Genomic DNA, 22970 nt, shown 5'->3' on the forward strand with positions numbered 1-22970 from the left:
AACCAATCTACAATATTATCCTTTTTCCCTGTTTATATGATCTCTTTTTGATTCCAAGCACCCTTTTGATTTGTCTACACAATAATAATTTTAGTTAAGCACCTTTAATGTTATTAATGTTGTCCTACTGTTAAAATAGAGGATTGAGCAGCCAAATGAGTTAGTGTGCAACTAACAGCGACAGTTGAGGTTCAGGTGCAAAAATAGTTGGTATTTATTGACAGTGCAGGTGATGATGAGAACTCAATCCAGAGGTTATTTACAAAATGTACAGATTATAAAAATGTATGAAAAATAGTAGCCAAAAATACGTAGATAAAATAAACCGGAATGGTCAATATCAATATTACTTGACTCAAGGACAAAAGGCAAAAGGCCCTATAATTGACACTGACAATATATTAAAGTCACACAGTTGAAGATAACTGGCAGAGCTAACACCTACCTCAAGAATACAAGCGTAGGATCATAATTTGACCAGTTCTTTACAGCAGGAAAATAATAACCGATCCTGTAGAGGTTAACTCCTATCCTAACCTTAACCTTAACCCTTACTTTAACCATTTTAGGATTCAAATTCAATTGGGTAACGTCAGAGTTGGGACATCCCAAAGATTCCTGATTGCAAGGACCGTGGCGAAAGCTGCGAACTTCACCGGTGCATGGTCATCTGGTCGTAGGAGCTAGCTCATGGCGGCGGGAAGTAAGTTGACAGGTTAGCAATACCAAACCAAAGACAGACAATTAGTAAACATTTCTAAATTAATAGTATGATTACCAGACTCTGTTGTTTGTTCCTTTACAAGTCCAATATTTGAGGACTAGTGAAAGCGTAGGTTAGTAAACAATAACTAGTCTGTTTGTGTGGGGAGAAATGGAGGGAAATGTCCATCATGTGAATATAGCTCACAGGCACATCATCACACCTATGCCTTCATATTTTGTAATGCTTGTTTTAATTGATGATAATGCCACTTAAAGAATGTAGGCTATTCCTGATTGACGATAGTTCCATTTAAAGAATGTAGCCTATTCCGGATTGACGATAGTTCCATTTAAAGAATGTAGCCTATTCCGGATTGACGATAGTTCCATTTAAAGAATGTAGCCTATTCCGGATTGACGATAGTTCCATTTAAAGAATGTAGCCTATTCCGGATTGACGATAGTTCCATTTAAAGAGTGTAGGCTATTCCTGATTGATGATAGTTTCGCTTAAATAATGTAGGCTATTCCTGATTAATGATAGCTCCACTAACTTTTACTGTCATATAGACACTACAATTACATTTTTAATTTTTTTTGTATTTAACAGTGGGTTAACTGCCTGCTCAGGGGCAGAATGACAGATTTGTACCTTATTAGCTCAGGGATTTGAACTTGCAACCTTGCGGTTGCTAGTCCAACACTCTAACCACTAGGCTACCCAGGAACATTTCTGGTGCAAAGTAGGCCTGTGTGCCTGTGTTCCTCCGTTCATGTGTTCCTTTGTGTGTGTGTGTTTGTGTGTGTGTCCACAGGTGTGTGTGTGTCGGTCTCTGTCTGGATATATGCTATTAGACCACCTTAATAAACCATGTAAGCTTGGAAACTGAACTGAAATAGTAATGTAATATGGTTTTCTGACATTTGGGGATGTGTTTTACTATTGCTGGTTATCCTGAAGCATCAGCTTTCTCAGGAGAGACAGTGTGTGTGTGTGTGTGTGTGTGTGTATCTGTGTGTGTGCGTGTGTGCGTGTGTGCATGCGTGCGTGTGTGTGTGTGCGTGTGTACGTACGTGTGTGCATGTGTGTGTGTGGCAATTCAGAGAGAACTTCAGTGTTTTCTTGTCTGAGTTTTTGTTCTTTGTTTCTAATGTAGCCCATCACTTAATGGGCTACATTAGATGTTCATGTGTCCATTATTCCTAGCTTTGTTTATCTCATGAATTCTTTCTGACAAATGGTAGACACAACTTCAAATAGCGGTTTCCTGAAGGAAAGGCAGAATAGCAAATGCAATATAGATGCACCATCCATCACTGTACAATGCTATGACATAACAGTATTCCATACCACAGTTACTTATATGTATATGTTCTGTTCTCTCTCTCTATCCAGATCCCTACTCAGACTCAGATGATGATGACCTGAAGGTGAAGACACAGAGACCCAGATCAGCAGACCAGCCAGGTGTGTTTCAGGCACAGACAGGTGAGTTGTGATGTGTGTGTGAGAGTGAGAGAGAGAGAGAGAGAGAGAGAGAGAGAGAGAGAGAGAGATTGTGTGCGAGACTGGGGCTGGATGTACACTGATGTAATGGAAAAAGAAGTTAGGACTAATTTGTTATATAATTGTATAAACTATTGTACAAGAATATATGTAATTTTTACAGTAATAAAAAAAACACACGCACAAACAAACACACAGCCACGGCCCCCTTGGTCCCCACCTCTGTCATAAGGATACCCCACTGGGGGGAACCATTGGCACTGCCTCTCCTGTTCTCATTCCTGTCTCCTCCTCTCCTCCTCTCCTTCCCCCCACCCCTCTCATCCCTGGGGGTCCTGTGATAAGCTTAAGTCCTGACTCACCACATGTAAATTAAGATGTAATGCGATTAACGGACGTGCAATTAATTTGATTTAACCGTACGCTGTTTGATGACGCCCCCCCTCCAAGGACATGATTTATGTAAACAGGGGAATAAAGGGGAGAAAGAGAGGTAGGAATGAGGGAGAGTGAGAGAGCGAGAGTGAGAGGGATAATACCAGTCCCAAAAATGCATAATTGCTCCTGTGGTGATGCTTGTGAAATTCCCTACTGCTGGTGTCCTTGTGCACCTTCCTTGGTGGAAGGAGAGCAGGAGAGAGAGGGCTTTAGGAGTAAGAGTGTGAGAGGAGAGATGAGAGTGAGAGAGGTTTGGGGTGAGAGTGAGAGAGGAGAGTGAGAGAGATTTGGGGTGAGAGAGGGTTGAGAGTGTTTTTTGTGTGAGATGGGCAGAGCGAGTCATCTCAAAAAAGATAAAAGCAGGAGAAGAGAGAAGGGCCAAGGGTCATGAATACATACATTTTTCCCATATCACCCCTCCCTTTTCTCTTCTCTTCCCCCTCTCCTCCTCTCATCCTCTCCCTCCTCTTGCCTCTCCTCCTCTACTTCTCTCCCTCCTCTTCCCTCTCCTCCTCTCCTCCTCTTCTCTCTCCCTCCTCCCTCCTCTTCCCTCTCCTCCTCTCCCTCCTCTTCCCTCTCCTCCTCTCCTCCTCTCCCTCCTCTCCTCCCTTCTCCATCAAGGGCACCCGTCAGTGAAGATTGTACCCATTTTCACTGCTGTCCCTTTCATTTAGCCTCTTACGTTTGACATGCAACCCCTTCAAAACACCCCCCCCCAATGAGCCCGAAAGCAGCGCACTATAAAGGCAAGTTGGTGTCATTTGGGACACAAACCATATTATATTAATGCTCATGAATACTATCTAAATCCTCATGAATATTACCTAAAGGCTCATGAATACCAGACCACAGGTTCCATGCCTATAAAGATGATGAATATTACTGTGGAAGTAATAGGGATGGAGTAGACCAAATATACCATTAGCTCCTTTATTCATCCCTTTCTTTCTCTACCTCTCCCTTCTCAAATCACATCATTGAAGTAAGATTTATAGACATGAAAGGACACTTCTCTCTCCTTCTCTTCCCCTCCCGTCTTTATTCCACCCCTTATCTCACTCTCACCTTTCAACTCTTCCATCTTTAATAATCCCCCTCTCTTTCTCTATCTCTCTCTTGCTCTCTCTCTCTCCAGGTGACCCTGCAGCGGAGGAGTGGTCTCAGTGGAGTGTGTGTTCGTTAACGTGTGGTCAGGGTTGGCAGGTGAGGACGCGCTCGTGTGTGTCCTCTCCCTACGGCACCCTGTGTAGTGGCGCCCTGAGAGAGACACGTATGTGTAACAATACAGCCACCTGCCCCGGTGACCCAGCACTGAGCTCAGGTAGGCATGACATGAACACACACACTCGCACACACTGCAAAGACCACAGGTACTGTACAGTACCTAACACATAAACATGTCATAACCACTGTATGATCACAGCTGTAAACTTCACTGAGACTGCATGAAACTGCACAGCAGGTACACATGTTCCCCCCCACTGTGGAACCTGGCCTTGACTCTCTGTTCACTAATTCTATTCTTCAGTTCATGGGATGTGTGTGTTGTGTTTGGTGTGTTTCCGTGTGTGTGTGTGTGTGTGTGTGTGTGTGTGTGTGTGTGTGTGTGTGTGTGTGTGTGTGTGTGTGTGTGTGTGTAAGTATTTACGGCACACACACAATGCGACAGTTTTTGCTGATGCTCTTCTTGAGAGAGAATACAGAGGAAAAAGCAACAACATTTCCCTTCCCTGTCAGTGCATATGCTAATCTTGTTCTTATGCAAATGTTAGAATGTGATTTGTATGGCTAAGTGGCTTATTTTCCATCCAGCGCCAATATGAATCCCCTCAGCTGATCCTTTGATGAGAGATTGGTTGCTGTGTTGCGTTTGGTTAATTATTTAATTATTTCATTTTTTATTTCATTTTTTCCAGCCCTTCTCTCAGATGTGATTTTCTTCCCGCCGTGGCTTCGGGGGGTTGCGGTGGATTGGGTAAGGCGGGTGGGCAGGCGTGAAGCGGGTGGATGAGAAGGAAGGCTAATCAAAGTGGATGGTGACCATGGGGGATGTTAGGGGTGACTGGCACGGCGCAGTGTTTCCATTGACTGTTTCCTGTGATGCGTCGGGGATGGAGGGAGAGACTCCACGCTTTATATGGTTTATTAATCTATTTACCTCTCTAATCACACAGCGTGGATGTACACACACTGACCGGGAGTGGTCCCGACAGGTTCCAAAAAACACACACACCAACCTATTTCCACTGCCTGCGAGCACAAAGTAGCCTGCGAGCACGGAATATGCATTCATGATTTGAACAGCAGCTCACACATGCAAGTATGTATGAACGGACACACACACACACACACACACACACACACACACACACACACACACACACACACACACACACACACACACACACACACACACACACACACACACACACACACACACACACACACCATATTCCTTACTCATCAGTGCTACATGATCTCTCCATATGTGACGTTAATGGAAGGCAGTGAATTATTAATGTGTAGGTCAATGTAATTCACTAGAAACGTGTTCACATAGCAACAAGGGACAGTTGCTCTACATGTATCCTTTCAGTCACACACAGCTACATTAGATCACAAATGGTCCCACACACACACAGATATACACATGCACACACTCACACACACAGATATACACATGCACACACTCGCACATACAGATATACACATGCACACACTCACACACACAGATATACACATGCACACACTCACACACACAGATATACACATGCACACACATAGTGTAGTATTTGAATCGTTGTTGAATAATGTAGTCCCTCGGCTTTCACTGTAAGCAATTCATCATGTTATTCATGTCATTCTCCATGTGCGTCCCCTGATTTAATTGACAAACACACACACACACACACACACACACACACACACACACACACACACACACACACACACACACACACACACACACACACACACACACACACACACACACACACACGGAAAGAGAGAGACACACACACAGAAAGAGAGAGAGAGCCTTCCCTGTAGCTCAGTTGGTAGAGCATGGTGTTTGCAACACCAGGGTTTGCAACACCAGGGTTTGCAACACCAGGGTTGTGGGTTCGATTCCCACGGGGGGCCAGCACAGAAAAAAATGTATGAAATTGTATGAAATGTATGCATTCACTACTGTAAGTCGCTCTGGATAAGAGCGTCTGCTAAATGACTAAAATGTAAAATGTAACACACACACACAGAAAGAGAGAGAGACACACACACACCCACAGAAGGAAAAAGACACACGCACACAGAAAGAGAGAGACACACACCACATACACACAGAAAGAGAGAGAGACACACACACACAGAAAGAGAGTCACACACACACATGCACACATGCACATCCAATAATGCATTACTTGAAATAGAGCTGATGACACAATATCAAAATGGAACCCAATACTTTTTTCTACCAAAAGATACACTATATATACAAAAGTATGTGGACACTCCTTCAAATGAGTGGATTCGGCTATTTCAGCCATATCCGTTGCTGATTTGATTTGACAGGTGTATAAAATCGAGCACACAGCCATGCAATCTCCATAGACAAACATTGGCAGTAGAATGGCCTTACTGAAGAGCTCAGTGACTTCAACGTGGCACCTTCATAGGAGGCCACCTTTCCAACAAGTCAGTTCGTCAAATTTCTGCCCTGCTAGAGCTGGCCCGTTCAACTGTAAGTGCTGTTATTGTAAGGTGGAACCATCTAGGAGCAACAACGGCTCAGACGCAAAGTGGTAGGCACACAAGCTCAGTGAATGGGACCGCCGAGTGCTGAAGCGTGTAGAGCATAAAAATCATATGTCCTCGGTTACAGCACTCACTACCGAGTTCCAAGCTGCCGCTGGAAACAATGTCAGCACAATAACTGTTCGTCCTAAGCCGAAGATCACCATGCGTAATGGCAAGCGTTGGCTGGAGTGGTGTACAGCTCACAGCCATTGGACTCTGGAACTGTGGAAATGCCTTCTCTGGAGTGATGAATCATGCTTCACCATCTGGCAGTCCGACGGACTAATCTAGGTTTGGCGGATGCCAGGAGAACGCTACCTGCCCGAATGTGATCAATGTTCCGGGCTACTGAGGTAGATCGGGCTCGGCCCCTTAGTTCCAGTGAAGGGAAATCTAATGCTTCAGCATACTATGACATTCCAGACCATTCTGTTTCCAACTTTGTGGCAACAGATTGGGGAAGGCCCTTTCCTGTTTCAGCATGACAATGCCCCCGTGCACAAAGCAAGTTCCATACAGAAATGGTTTGTCAAGATCGGTGTTGAAGAACTTGACTGGCCTGCACAGAGCCCTGACCTCAACCCCATCGAACAGCTTTGGGATGAATTGGAACTCGTACTGCGAGCCAGGCCTCACCGATGTTCTTGTGGCTGAATGGAAGCAAGTCCCTGCAGCAATGTTCCAACAACTAGTGGAAAACCTTCCCAGAAGAGTGGAGGCTGTTATAGCAGCAAAGGGGGACCAACTCCATATTAATGGCCATGATTTTGGAATGAGATGTTCGACGATCAGGTGTCCACATACTTTTGGTCATGTACTGTATATCATTTTATAAAGGACTAGAGGGAGCAACAGTGTACAGTATTGACAGTGTGGTCAGTATACTAGTCCTTGAGCTAGGGACGTGATCGTTTGAGAGAAAGGGAACTTATGTTTGTGTGTGTTTATTTGTGTGTGTGTGTTTCTTTGTGCGTGTGTATATGTGTGCATGTGTTTGTTTGTTTGTGTGTGTGTATGTGTGTGTGTGTGTGTGTGTGTGTGTGTGTGTGTGTGTGTGTGTGTGTGTGTGTGTGTGTGTGTGTGTGTGTGTATGTGTGTGTGTGTGTGTGTGTGTGTGTGTGTGTGTGTGTGTGTGTGTGTGTGTGTGTGTGTGTGTGTGTGTGTGTGTGCGGTTGCGTGCATGTGTGTGGGACTGTGTGAAGTGCCGCCTGGTGTCTCAAGTTGTCCAAGTTGCCATTGATCTTTGTCATGGCGGTGGCTTAGCGAAGGTCTGTGTGTCTGTCTGCATGTGTGTGTTGTTCTTTTGTAAACATATTTCCTCATATTCCCTAGGCTCTCTGCATTCATTGTATGTTTTATTTCTCTAATATGACCTTTGGCCTTGCTCTTTCTCGTAGCCTTGGTTGCGTGCTCTCTGGGCTCATTTGCAAATGCATAAATAGGCTCTGGTTTTATGTGCCAGAGAAACACACCAGGCTATAGGTGTGTGTCACAGGAGGTTGGCGGCACCATAATGTGGGAGGACAGGCTCATGGTAATGGCTGAAGCGGAATCAGTGGAATGGTATCAAATACATTAAACACATGGTTTCCACATGGTTTCCATGTGTTTGATGCCATTCCATTTGCTCCGTTCCAGACATTATTATGAGCCGTCCTCCCCTGAGAAGCCTCCACTGGTGTGTGTGTTCACTCCTGATGTTTTTTACTGTGTGCATCAAACTCCTGCTCCCTTCCTGCACTATAGTCTCTGTGGGTATGTGGCACTGGTAGTAAGTAACGCTCTACAAGGGGATTGTCACTGGATACTGTGTCACTTATTCACTCATTCCTTGTCTTGCAAGGTGATCAATGTTCCAGGCGAATGGGATAGATTATCCCTCTGACCAGTAGGTGGTGCTACACCCCAGTGTTTTAACCCTCACTACACCCCAGTGTTTTAAACCTAGCTACACCCCAGTGTTTTAAACCTAGCTACACCCCAGTGTTTTAACCCTCACTACACCACAGTGTTTTAACCCTCACTACACCCCAGTGTTTTAAACCTAGCTACATCCCAGTGTTTTAACCCTCACTACACCCCAGTGTTTTAAACCTAGCTACACCCGTGTTTTAACCCTCACTACACCCCAGTGTACCTAGCTACACCCCAGTGTTTTAACTCCCACTACATCCTAGTGTTTTAACCCTCAATACACCCCAGTGTTTTAAACCTAGCTACATCCCAGTGTTTTAACCCTCACTACAACCCAGTTTTTTAAACCTAGCTACACCCCAGTGTTTTAACCCTCACTACACCCCAGTGTTTTAAACCTAGCTACATCCCAGTGTTTTAACCCTCACTACAACCCAGTGTTTTAAACCTAGCTACACCCCAGTTTTTTAACCCTCACTACACCCCAGTGTTTTAAACCTAGCTACACCCCAGTGTTTTAACTCTCACTACATCCTAGTGTTTTAACCCTCACTACACCCCAGTGTTTTAAACCTAGCTACACCCCAGTGTTTTAACCCTCACTACACCCCAGTGTTTTAAACCTCACTACACCCCAGTGTTTTAACACTCACTACACCCCAGTGTTTTAACCCTCACTACATCCAAGTGTTTTAACCCTCACTACACCCCAGTGTTTTAAACCTCACTACATCCCAGTGTTTTAACCCTCTCTGAAATGGCCACTCTAAAAAGGCCACTCTAAAATGTGTTTTGTCATACAACACAGTTCCACAGTCAACATTTTTGAAGGACCGTGCAATTGGCATGCTGACTGCAGGAATGTCCACCAGAGCTATTGCCAGATAATGTCATGTTCATTTCTTCATCATAAGCCACCTCCAATGTCGTTTTAGAGAATTTGGCAGTACGTCCAACCGGCTTCACAACCACAGACCACGTTTAACCACGCCAGCCCAGGACCTCCACATCCGGCTTCACCTGCGGGATGGTCTGAGATCAGCCACCCGAACAGCTGATGAAACTGTGGGTTTGCACAACCAAATAATTTCTGCACAATCTGTCAGAAACTGTCTCAGGGAAGCTCATCTGCGTGCTCGTCATCCTCACCAGGGTCTTGGCCTGACTGCAGTTCGGCATCAGTTCGGGAAAATGCTCACCTTCTATGGCCACTGACACCCTGGAGAAGTGTGCTCTTCACAGATGAATCCCGGTTTCAAATGTATAGCATCGTATGTGCGAGCGGTTTGCTGATGTCAACATTGTGAACAGAGTGCCCCATTGTGGCGGTGGGGTGATGGAATGGGCAGGCAAACACAATTGCATTTTATCGATGGCAGTTTGATTGCACGGAGATACCGTGACGAGATCCTGAGGCCCATTGTCATTCCATTCATCCGCCGCCATCATTCATGCTTCAGCATGATAATACACTGCCCCATGTCAGAAGGAGCTGTACACAATTCCTGTTTTATAACCCCCTGCACCCCAGAGATATAACCCTCTCTACACCCCAGTGTTATAACCCTCTCTACACCCCAGTGATATAACCCTCTCTACACTCCAGTGATATAACCCTCTCTACACCCCAGTGATATAACCCTCTCTACACCCCAGTGTTATAACCCTCTCTACACCCCAGTGATATAAACCTCTCTACACCCCAGTGTTATAACTCTCTCTACACCCCAGTGATATAACCCTCTCTACACCCCAGTGATATAACCCTCTCTACACCCCAGTGATATAACCCTCTCTACACCCCAGTGTTATAGTGTGTGTGTGTGTGTGTGTGTGTGTGTGTGTGTGTGTGTGTGTGTGTGTGTGTGTGTGTGTGTGTGTGTGTGTGTGTGTGTGTGCACATTTGAGTGTGTGTGTGTGTGTGTGTGTGTACATGTGAGTGTGTGTGTGTACATGTGAGTGTGTGTTTGTGTGTGTGTGTGTGTGTGTGTGTGTGTGTGTGCGTACGTACGTGTTTGTGTGTGTGCATGTGCATGTGCATTTGCATGTGTCTGACTCCAGTGCATTCAGAAAGTATTCTTAACCTTGACTTATTTCACATTTTGTTGTGTTACAGCCTGAATTCAAAAGGATTTAAATGAATAAAAAAAGTCACCCATCATCACACAATACCCCATAATGACAAAATGAAAACATGTTTTTGCACATTTATTGAAATAAATGAAATACAACCCTGAGTGAAAACATGTTAGAATCACCTTTGGCAGCAATTAAAGCTGTGAGTCTTTCTGGGTAAGTCTCCAAGAGCTTTCCACACCTGGATTGTACAATATTTGCATGTTATTATTTCAACAATTCTTCAAGCTCTGTTAATTTGATTTTTGATCATTGCTAGACAGCCATTTTCAAGTCTTGCCATAGATTTACAAGCCAATTTATATCCAAACTGTAACTAGGCCACTCAGGAACATTCAATGTAATCTTGGAACGCAACTCTAGTGTAGATTTGGCCTTTTGTTTTAGGTTATTGTCCTGCTGAAAGGTGAATTTGTCTCCCAATGTCTTGGAAAGCAAACTGAACCAGGTTTTTTACCTCTATTCTGTTTGTTTTTATACTGAAAGTCTCCTGATGAAAAGCATGCCCAAAACAAGAGGCATCCACCACCATGCATGAAAAATTGAAGAGTGTTACTCAGTGATGTGTTGGATTAAACATACATTAAACTCTGTAACTATTTTAAAGTCACCATTGGCCTCATGGTGAAATCCCTGAGAGGTTTCCTTCCTCTCCGACAACTGAGTTAGGAAGGACGCCTGTATCTTTATAGTGACTGGGAGTAGTATTGATACACCATCCAAAGTGTAATGAATAACTTCACCGTGCTTAAAGGGATATTCAATGTCTGCTTTTTCCCCCACAACCAATACATCTACCCATCTACCAATACATGTAGGTGCCCTTCTTTGCGAGGCATTGGAAAACCTCCCTGGTCTATGTGGTTAAATCTGTGTTTGAAATTCACTGCTCAACTGAGGGACCTTACAGATAATTGTATGTGTGGGGTACAGAGATGAGGTAGTCATTCAAAAATCATGTTAAACACTATTATTACATGCAGAGTAAGCATGCGACTTATTATGTGAATTGTTAAGCACATTTTCAGTCCTGAACTTTTTATTTTTATATCCAGGCAAGTCAAATACGACCTACCCCGGCCAAACCCTACCCGGACGATGCTGGGCCAATTGTGTGCCGCCCTATGGGACTTACAATCATGGCTGGTTTTGAAACAGCCTGGAATCAAACCAGGATCTGTAGTGATGCCTCTAGCACTGAGATGCAGTGCCTTAGACCTCTGTGCCACTCGGGAGCCCCATAACTTATGTAGGTTTGCCATAACAAAAGGGTTGAATGCTTATTGACTGAAGACATTTTAACTTTTCATATTGAATTAGTTTGTCAACATTTCTAAAAACATATTTCCACTTTGACATTATGTGGTATTGTGTTTAGGCCAGTGACATAAAATCTAAATATAATCCATTTCAAATTCAAGCTGTAACACAACAAAATGTAGAAAAAGTCAAGGGATGTAAATACTTTCTGAAGGTGCTGTATCTCACTGTGTTTTTCAGCACCTACCCATTTACCCAACAATGACATCCGTCCTCTACAGATGTTTGGTGGCCTATCAGTCTGACAGAACTTGGATGCCTTTTTCTGTCTGTTCAGTTTATAATGCCCCAGTCTTATCACTCTCCTTCATTTCTCTGCCTCTCTGTCTATCTCTCTCTTTCCTGTCTCTTTCCTGTAATCCTTTCCTCCAACCCCCTCTATTCTACCTACACTCTTAGAAAAAAGGTGCTATCTAGAACCTAAAACGGTTCTTCGACTTTCTCCATAGGATAGAACCCTTTTTGGTTTCATGTAAAACCCTTTCAGTACTCATCTCTATAACAAAAACAATTTAGATCAAAAGAGTCCATATTAACAAAGGAAATTGAAGGACTAACAGAACAGATAAAAACTGTACCATAGAGGCACAGAATAAGTTAGAGGAAACACAAAAATACATGGAGGAACTTATTTAAGAAAAATCCAGTGTAATATATTATAAAATAAAGCAAAATTCTGTTTTAATCTTCAACATAGAAATGCGACCAAAAATAATTTACTGAAACTTGTTAGAAATGATGGAGTCACCCATGATTCACCAAACTATATTTTGAAAGAGAAAGTAAAGGACTTTAAGCATATGCTTTCATTTCAGTCTCCTCCATCTCCACTAACCAAAGCTAATTGTATGGATTTTTTTTTGATTAATAATGTACAATTAACAGCTGTGCAGAAAGGCTCATGTGAAGGCCAAATTACAGAGGAGGAACTTGATGCGATTTAAGCCTTTAGGTTAGGGAAAACTCCAGGGCTGGATGGCACACCAGTGGAGGTATACCAAATATTTTATGTTAGACTCAGAGGACTGTTATCAGCATGTTTTAACCACTCCTGTATAAATGTTAGATTATCGGACACTCAACAAGAAGGTCTGATTTCATTATTGAAAAAGGATCCAAGTGGCAAATATAAAGATCCAGTCCATGTAAAAGAATTGAGGCATCTTACTCTTCAGTGTTGTGATGCAAAAATGCTACCATGGAAAGGAAAACACTTAGATTAACTCTTTAGTCATATCACAATTTACCTATTTACTTGTGGTTTTGCCTACACCTAGCAACCTGTTTTTGAAGTTATTTGGATGTCACGGTTGTCGTCTGGAATGGAGGACCAAAACGCAGCAGGAATGTGGATGCTCATCTTGTATATTTATTTAAATAACAAGAACACCAAAAAACAACAAAACAAAACGAACAACGAAACAGTCTTGTCAGGCACACTCAGCAAAACAAGAAACAATCTCCCACAAACACTACACCAAACAATTACCCATATATAGGACTCTCAATCAGAGGCGAGAAAGCACCTGCCTCCAATTGAGAGTCCAACCCCCCATTAACCTAAACATAGAAATACCACAAACCAGAAAGAACATAGAAATACCAAAACATAGAACAAAAACCCGGAAATAATAAAGCACCCTACTAAATAAACCACCCCGAACCACAAAACAAATACCCTCTACCACGTCCTGACCAAACTACCATAACAAATAACCCTTTATACTGATCAGGACGTGACATTGGAATGCAAGCCAGACAAAATTAAAAGGGCCTATTTATATATAATGAATATGAATTCGGAGGGCAGAAATGATTAAATATTAAAGCATTATACCTCTCACTAAAGGCTTCAGTCATACAAAAGTTATACTTAAATCTGAAATGGTTCTCTAGCAAATTAGTAAGAATGTCTCACCCCATGTTCAAGAATGGCCTTTCCCTTTATTCAAATTACAACCGTTCATTTTTGGTTATTTGAAACCGAAATCATCTCTAAAATGTAGTTATTTTTTAAACAAGCCATAGAAAGTTGGTTGCAATTTCAGTTTAATTCACCAGAAAAGACAGAACAAATAATACAACAAATATTGTGGTGAACCTCAAATATACTAATAATTTTTTATTTTTAACTAACATTTTAAAAAGGTATAATCTTTGTAAATGATATCATAAATAGGACTGGTGGAGCTCCGTCACACATGCCGCTAACACAGAGAGTCATTAGATAATTTATTCTGGTACTGTCCATATGTAGCTCATTTTCAGTGACAGGTCCAGGAATGTCTGAAGAATTGTAACCTAGAACTAACGCTGCAGATAGCAATACTGGGTTATTTCAAAAGTCAATCGATCAATAATATAATAATACTTTTAGCAAAAATGTTTTTAATTTACAATCTGTAGAAACTAAAGGTTCAGAACGTTTGTGAAGCATCACAGCACAGTTGAAAAATATATGGCAAATCCAATATGGATGGTGTTAAGAGAAAGATCGGAGGGGTTGAATTGAGCTGAAGGGTGGGAATAATAACAAGATAACAAATGTAAAACAAACGGGGTCTGTAAAATGTCTATAGGTTCAGAAATGTTATGAAATAGAACAGTTAAAAATATATGGCATATAGAAATCGGACTGGATGGACATCAGAAACAAATGGGAGAGGTGGAGGTTAGAGGAAGGCCAGGACTAAAAAAATATAACTTTTGTAAAATAGATTGTCTGTAAAATGGAGGGGGGGTGGTAGGGTTTGCAGGAAATAATAAAGGAACATACACACATACATACAGCCGTGTTGAAGAGACCAAACTGCAGCAGGTGAAATGTAGATACTCATCTTTTTAATATATAAGAGCAAAGTATCCACGGGAAAAACAATAAACAAAAACAGCTAACAGGCTACGTACATACCAAAAACTAGCAGTGTTAGCACAACCACCCACAACCCCAAGTGACAAACATACTCCTAATTATATGACTCCCAATCAGGAACAACGATAACCAGCTGTCCCTGATCGGGAGCCACACAGACCCACATAGAAATACAACACCCAGACCACACATACACAGACATACTCTGCCACGTCCTGACCAAAACTACACAAAACCCTCTGCTGGTCAGGACGTGACAGTACACCCCCCCCCCCAAAGGTGCCAACCCCGAAAGCATCTAAAAAAGAAACCACAAAATCCCCCAAAACCACAACAAAAACAAATACCCCCTAAACAATAAGGGAGGGAAGGGAGGGTGGCTGCAGTCAATGACGGCACTGTGCTACACCCTCCCTCCCCAACCCACCTATCCTGGAGGTGGCTCTGGTTCCGGCCTCCTGCCCTCCAGGTTGTAGGCAAACTCATTGGGGTCCGGGTCGTAGACAGACTCAATCCGTTGTGGATCGTGGGCCGGTTCCTTCATTTCCACGCTGTAGGCAGACTCATTCAATACACAGTTAGTCACATTCAGTTCTGAGTCGCAGACAGACCCCCTCGGTTCCGGGTCGCAGACAGACCCCCTCGGTTCCGGGTCGCAGGCAGGCCCCCTCGGTTCCGGGTCGCAGGCAGGCCCCCCTCGGTTCCGGACTAGACACTGTTGCCGGATACTCTGGACTGCACACTGGTGCCGGATACTCTGGACTGCACACTGGTGCCGGATACTCTGGACTGCACACTGGTGCCGGATACTCTGGACTGCACACTGGTGCCGGATACTCTGGACTGCACACTGGTGCCGGACTCTTGAGGCTGGGCCGATGCACTGGAAGCCTGGTGCGTGGGGCTGGTAGAGGTGGTACCAGGCTAAAGACACGCACCCTAGGGCTAGTGCGAGGAGCGGGAACAGGCCGAGTCGGACTGGGTTGACGCACTAGAAGCCTGATGCGTGGTGCTGGAGGTATCAGCCTGGGAACACGCACCTCAGGGATAGTGTGGGGAGCGGGAACAGGCCGAGTCGGACTGGGTTGACGCACTGGAAGCCTGATGCATGGTGCTGGTACTGGAGGTATCAGCCTGGGAACACGCACCTCAGGGCTAGTGCGGGGAGCGGGAACAGGAAGAGTTGGACTGGGCTGATGAACTGGAGGCCTGGTGCTGGTACTATCTTCACCAGACAGCTAACACGCACCTCAGGACTAGTAATAAACGCTAACTCAGGTGATATCATTAGGACACGCTCTGTAGGGCGAATGTCGTGCCTAATACACCAACACAGTAGCTCTCTCATCCTTTCCTCCTCCAATTTTAGTCTCTGTTTCTCTCACCTCCAATTTTACCCCGACTAGCTCTGGTTCCATCCTCGGCTCCGCCGATCTGTCCGTGTGCCCCCCCCAAAAAAATTATTGGGGCTGCCTCTCCGGTTTCCTCGCCAGTCGTGTTCCCCGGTAGCGTTCCCGGTCCTCACCGAATTCCCCTTGCTCCTTACTCCGCTGCTTGGTCCATTTGTGGTGGGAGATTCTGTAACGGTTGTCGTCGGGAATAGAGGACCAAAACGCAGCAGGAATGTGGATGCTCATCTTGTATTTCTTTTAAAATTAAAATAACACCAAAATAACAAAACGAAGAACTCACGAACAACAAAACAGTCTAGTCAGGCTCACACAGGCAACACAAGAAACAAAAACAACAGGCTACATCCATACCAAAAACTAGCAGTGTTAGCACACCACCCACAACCTCAAGTGACAAACATACTCCTAATTATATGACTCCCAATCAGGAACAATGATAACCAGCTGTCCCTGATCGGGAGCCACACAGACCCACATAGAAATACAACACCCAGAACACACATACACAGACATACTCTGCCACATCCTGACCAAAACTACACAACACCCTCTGCTGGTCAGGACGTGACATATATAAACTGATAAACAATAACACTTAGGCTTCTACCTTCAGTTTAAACATATATATATATATATCCACTTAGGTTGGAGTCATTAAAACTTCTTCTTAACAAACTATAGTTTTGGCAAGTCGGTTAGGACATCGACTTCGTGCATGACACAAGTAATTTTTCCAACAATTGTTTACAGACAGATTATTTCAATTATAATTCACTGTATCACAATTCCAGTGGGTCAGAAGTTTACTTACACTAAGTTGACTGTGACTTTAAACAGCTTGGAAAATTCCAGAAAATGATGTCACGGCGTTAGAAGCTTCTGATAGGCTAATTGACATCATTTGAGTCAAATGGAGGTATACTTGTGCATGTATTTCAAGGCCTACCTTCAAACTCAGTGCCTCCTTGCTTGACATCATGGGAAAATCAAAAGAAATCAGCCACGACCTCAGAAACAAAATTGTAGATCTCCACAAGTCTGGTTCATCTTTGGGAGCAATTTCCAAACGCCTGAAGGTACCACGTTCATCTGTACAAACAATAGTATGCAAGTATAAACACCATGGGACCATGCAGCCATCATACCACTCAGGAAGGAGATGCGTTCTGTCTCCTAGAGATGAACGTACTTTGGTGCGAAAAGTGCAAATCAATCCCAGAACAACAGCAAAGGACCTTGTGAAGATGCTGGAGGAAACAGGTAGAAAGTTTCTATATCCACAGTAAAACGAGTCCTATAACGACATATCCTGAAAGGCCGCTCAGCAAGGAAGAAGCCACTGCTCCAAATCTGCCATAAAAAAGACAGACTATGGTTTGCAACTGCACATGGGGACAAATATCGTACTTTTTGGAGAAATGTCCTTCTGGTCTGATGAAACAAAAATAGAACTGTTTGGCCATAATGACCATCGTTATGTTTGGAGGAAAAAAGAGGATGCTTGCAAGCCGAAGAACACCATCCCAACCGTGAAGCACAAGGGTGGCAGCATCATGTTGTGGGGGTGCTTTGCTGCAGGAGGGACTGGTGCACTTCAAAAAATAGATGGCATCAAGAGAAGGAAAATTATGTGGATATATTGAAGCAACATCTCAAGACATCAGTCAGGAAGTAAAAGCTTGGTCGCAAATGGGTCTTCCAAATGGACAATGATCTCAAGCATACTTCCAAAGTTGTGGCAAAATGGCTTAAGAACAACAAAGTCAAGGTATTGGAGTGGCCATCACAAAGCCCTGACCTCAATCCTGTAGAAAATGTGTGGGCAGAACTGAAAAAGCATGTGCGAGCAAGGAGGCCTTCAACCTGACTCAGTTACACCAGCTCTGTCAGGAGGAATGGGCCAAAATTCACCCAACTTATTATGGGAAGCTTGTGGAAGGTTACCCGAAACATTTGGCCCAAGTGAAACAATTTAAAGGCAATGCTACCAAATACTAATTGAGTGTATGTAAACTTCTGACCCACTGGGAATGTGGAAAGCTGAAATAAATCATTCTCTCTACTGTTATTCTGACATTTCACATTCTTCAAATAAAGTGGTGATCGTAACTGACCTAAGACAGGGAATTTTTACTAGGATTAAATGTCAGGAATTGTGAAAAACTGAGTTTAAATGTATTTGGCTAAGGTGTAAACTTCTGACTTCAACTGTAAATATCAATATTTATATTTACCCCAACAATATATGAGGGATTGGAAATGATGCAGACAAATACATTGATTGAAGGTACAATCTATCTGCAATATTAAAGCTGATCTACCCCCTAAAAATATATATATAATTAAAAAAGAAATAAATCAGTGTGTTTTACATGGAACAGCCAATGTACTCTTTTGAAACCCTTTTTTCTAAGAGTGTAAGGATGCTTTATTGGTGTGAATTAGATCGCTTTAGCTCTAGTAAGTAATTGGATTCTAACTACTCTCCATTCAAGATGTTACCAGTGAATCTGAGCGAGCCCGATTCCTTAGACAATGTTTAACAAGTATCCAGCTGCTTTTTAAGGGCCCTCTAGTGAACCGTTTGGATGGAGATGTTTCCTGTAGTCTGCGCTTACATTAGCAGCTCAGTATTCTCAGGATGGAGTTAGTTGATTAAAAAAAATCAGTGATTGTATAAACAATGTACCTTAAGTTTTGCTCTCAGAGGATGCTTAAAACCAACTGTTTGGCTTTTTTTCATGGCTAAGCCGACCAGGCAGATATTCTTCCCTCTCTCTCTCTCTCTCTCTCTCTCTCTCTCTCTCTCTCTCTCTCTCTCTCTCTCTGTCTCTCTCTCTCTCTCTCTCGCTCTCTCTCTCATCTCTTTCTAATTCTTCTTTAATCATCTTCTTTTTCTCCCATTCCTCATATATCTCATGTATCTCATATTGTCTTTCAACACCCCTCCCTTCAGCCTTTTCTCCCTCTATTCATTTATTTAAAAAACATTTCTCACTCTTTCCATCTCTCTCATTCAATATTCCCCAAAGTGTTAAAACTATGCACACCTTCAAAGTTCTCTGACTCATTAGAATGCATTTTCTATTTTCCTTCACCTCTGCCTTTGTGTCTTCAAATCTCATATTGCCATAAAATTGTCCATTCATACTTCCAAAATCCATGTATTTTCCCTGTGTTTCTCCCTATCTCTCCATCCCTCACTCATCTTCTCTCAAAATACATGTATTTTCCCTGTGCTTCTCCCTATCTCTCCATCCCTCACTCATCTTCTCTACAAGTATTTATCTTTTCCTCCTTTCTTACGACTAGTCTGGTTATAGTGATCTGTATGTGTCTGTTTCTGTGGACATGTACAGTATGTCTATTACCTGTGGGCATGTGGTGTTGTATGTGTGTGGACACACATGCTAGTCTGTTTATTTCTCTTACCTGTTTGCAGTGTATAGCGTACGCTGCCGTGTTATGTTTCTCCGCATTGTGCTGCTCTGGTTCCTCAACACTTCACCCCCAGCATGCCATAACTCAACACTGTCCCACGGCTAACTCCCAGTCCCATTCATAGAGTTGGATACTCACTTGCCACTAAGCCCATTTTAGTAGATTTCCAAGATGAGCCCTCTATACAACTCTATGGTACCATTGCACAGAGGAGGACTTTGCTCCTAGACACTGATCTTAGGTCCCTCTTGGTAAACAATTTTGGTGAACTAGTTTAATTTGGAACAGTTAACTGATACTAGACCTGTGCCCATAAGCAACTTCTACTCAGAGCGGTAAGAACAAGAGAGCTTCCTCTCAAAAACCGGGCCGCCGTATTCCCTAGGATCAGTTTTGCTGCCATATTCATTATGTTTAAAAGGCAAAACTGATCCTAGATCAGCACTCATACTCTTTTATTTTATAATTTTTTATATTTAACATTTATTTAACGAGGTAGGCTAGCTGAGAACAAGTTCTCATTTACAACTACGATCTGGCAACTCTGAGAGGCTTTATGAATACTGTCCCAGGTTCTTTTAAGATGTTCATTAAAATATATGAAATAGAAGGCATCACATCATTTGAATGAGCAAGTTGATGAATGTTTAACCATATTGCTGATCAGAGTCTGATAATTCTGTGCCCTCAACATGACATTTTAATGACCAAAAAGTATAGTATGTTTTAATCAATTTGGAATGTACTTTATGATCATGTCATACTCACGTGTATAAATCCATTTATCGGAACGTACTTCAACGTTGTGACCTTCTGAGCACGGCCCAGTCCTTCGTAACAGCTGCAGGTGGAGGTGGAACTTTTGGTTTTGAGCATGTTCTTTCCTGGTTAGAACGATATGGAGAGGTAGCGAGGGCCACATCTTACCTCTGTGCCATCTGCGTTACTGTTGGTTCTTTTCAGAGGTGTGCTAGTGTTCATTTACTCAATTTTTGTCTCATCCTCTAACCCCTTTGCTGACAGGAGTTATGGTCCCGCCTCCAAGCTCACACTCTCTAACCCTAAGGGTTGTGACAGGGGGTGGGACCCTCCTCCTCGTTCATGATCTGTCCTCATTTGCTATAACAGGCAAATCCACACACCTCCTATCTCTCATTCTCTCATCCCTATTGGCTGTGTGTACCTGTCTGTCTCTGGGTGTTGCAGTCCATGGGCTGTGGGAGGAGTGGTCGTCATGGAGCCTTTGTTCTGTCACGTGTGGGCGGGGCTCCAGGACCCGAACCAGGAACTGTGTGAGCGGAGGAGAGGCCAAGCTCTGTGGAGGGCCTGAGAAACAGACCAAACTCTGCAACATAGCAGTGTGTCCCGGTTAGTACCATCTCATATACAGTACCAGTCAAAAGTTTGGACACACCTACTCATTCAAGGGATTTTATTTATTTTTACTATTTTTTATATTGTAGAATAATAGTGAAGACATCAAAACCTCCAGGCTGTGTAAGGGCCTCCAGGCTGTGTAAGGGCTATTTGACCAAGAAGGAGAGTGATGGAGTTCAGCATCAGATGACCTGGTCTCCACAATCACCTTACCTGAACCCAATTGAGATGGTTTGGGATGAGTTGGACCACAGAGTGAAGGAAAAGCAGCCAACAAGTGCTCAGCATATGTGGGAACTCCTTCAAGACTGTTGGAAAAGCATTCCAGGTGAAGCTGGTTTAGAGAATGCCAAGAGTGTGCAAAGCTGTCATCAAGGCAAAGGGTGGCTATTTTGAAGAATCTCAAATATAAAATCTATATAGAATTGATAAAAACCTCTTACATCTAGATGTTCCGCTAGCGGAACATTGCTCCAATATCCAATGATAGGGAGTGGCGCGAATTACAAATTCCTCAAAAATCCCAAAACTTCAATTTTTCAAACATATGACTATTTTACACCATTTTAAAGACAAGACTCTCCTTTATCTAACCACATTGTCCGATTTCAAAAAGGCTTTACAACGAAAGCAAAACATTAGATTATGTCAGGAGAGTACGCAGCCAGAAATAATCACACACCCATTTGTCAAGCTAGCATATAATGTCACAAAAACCAAAACCACAGCTAAATGCAGCACTAACCTTTGATGATCTTCATCAGATGACACTCCTAGGACATTATGTTATACAATACATGCATGTTTTGTTCAATCAAGTTCATATTTATATCAAAAAACAGCTTTTTACATTAGCATGTGACGTTCAGAACTAGCATACCCACCGAACACTTCCGGTGAATTTACTAAATTACTCACGATAAACGTTCACAAAAAACATAACAATTATTTTAAGAATTATAGATACAGAACTCCTTTATGCAATCACGGTGTCCGATTTTAAAATAGCTTTTCGGTGAAAGCACATTTTGCAATATTCTGAGTAGATAGCCCGGCCATCACAGGCTAGCTATTTTGACACCCACCAAGTTTGCCACTCACCAAACTCAGATTTACTATAAGAAAAATTGGATTACCTTTGCTGTTCTTCATTAGAATGCACTCCCAGGACTTCTACTTCCACACCAATGTTGTTTTTGTTCCAAATAATCCATAGTTATATCCAAATAGCGGCGTTTTGTTCTTGCGTTCAAGACACTATCCGAATGGTGACGCGCCGGCGCGTATCGTGACAAAAAATGTCAAAATATTCCATTACCGTACTTCGAAGCATGTCAAACGCTGTTTAAAATCAATTTTTATGCGATTTTTCTCGTAAAATAGCGATAATATTCCGACCGGGAGACGTCGTTTTAGTTCAAAGACTGAAAATGTAAAATGGACTCCTCACGTGCAAGCGCGCGCCCGTTTCATTGTTCTCAGATCGACCACTATCCAAATGCGCTACTGTTTTTCAGCCAGGGACTGCAGAGTCATCATTCAAAGTTCTGGCGCCTTCTGAGAGCCTATGGGAGCCTTAGAAAATGTCACGTTACAGCAGAGATCCTCTGTTTTCCATAAAGAGGCTATAGAAGGCCAAGAAATGGTCAGAGAGGGCACTTCCTGTTTAGAATCTTCTCAGGTTTTGGCCTGCCATATGAGTTCTGTTATACTCACAGACACCATTCAAACCGTTTTAGAAACTTTAGGGTGTTTTCTATCCAAATCAAACAATTATATGCATATTCTAGTTTCTGGGCAGGAGTAATAACCAGATTAAATCGGGTACGTTTTTTATCCGCCATGAATATACTGCCCCCTATCCTAAACAGGATAACACTTTTTTGGTTACTGCATGATTCCATATGTGTTATTTCATAGTTTTGATGTCTTCACTATTATTCTACCATGTAGAAAATAGTAAAAATAAAGAAAAAACATTGAATGAGTAGGTGTGTCCAAACTTTTGACTGGTACTGTACATATACACCTCTATCTATATGTCTGTCTATCT

The 22970-nt window shown here is 42.8% G+C and overlaps 1 protein-coding gene across 10 annotated transcripts in view; it reads left to right on the forward strand.

The window, feature by feature from the left end:
• Positions 1-22970, forward strand: part of LOC106588837 (adhesion G protein-coupled receptor B2) — a 512228-nt gene that overhangs the window by 301368 nt on the left and 187890 nt on the right. For all 10 annotated transcript variants that reach the window (XM_045709861.1, XM_045709852.1, XM_045709858.1 and 7 more), the window contains exons 3-4: positions 2102-2194; positions 3786-3971. In XM_045709861.1, the coding sequence (XP_045565817.1) occupies positions 2102-2194; positions 3786-3971 (279 nt within the window). The remainder of the gene's footprint in view (positions 1-2101; positions 2195-3785; positions 3972-22970) is intronic.

This window comes from Salmo salar, chromosome ssa27 (assembly GCF_905237065.1).
Source record: "Salmo salar chromosome ssa27, Ssal_v3.1, whole genome shotgun sequence".
In the NCBI taxonomy this organism is placed as follows: domain Eukaryota; kingdom Metazoa; phylum Chordata; class Actinopteri; order Salmoniformes; family Salmonidae; genus Salmo; species Salmo salar.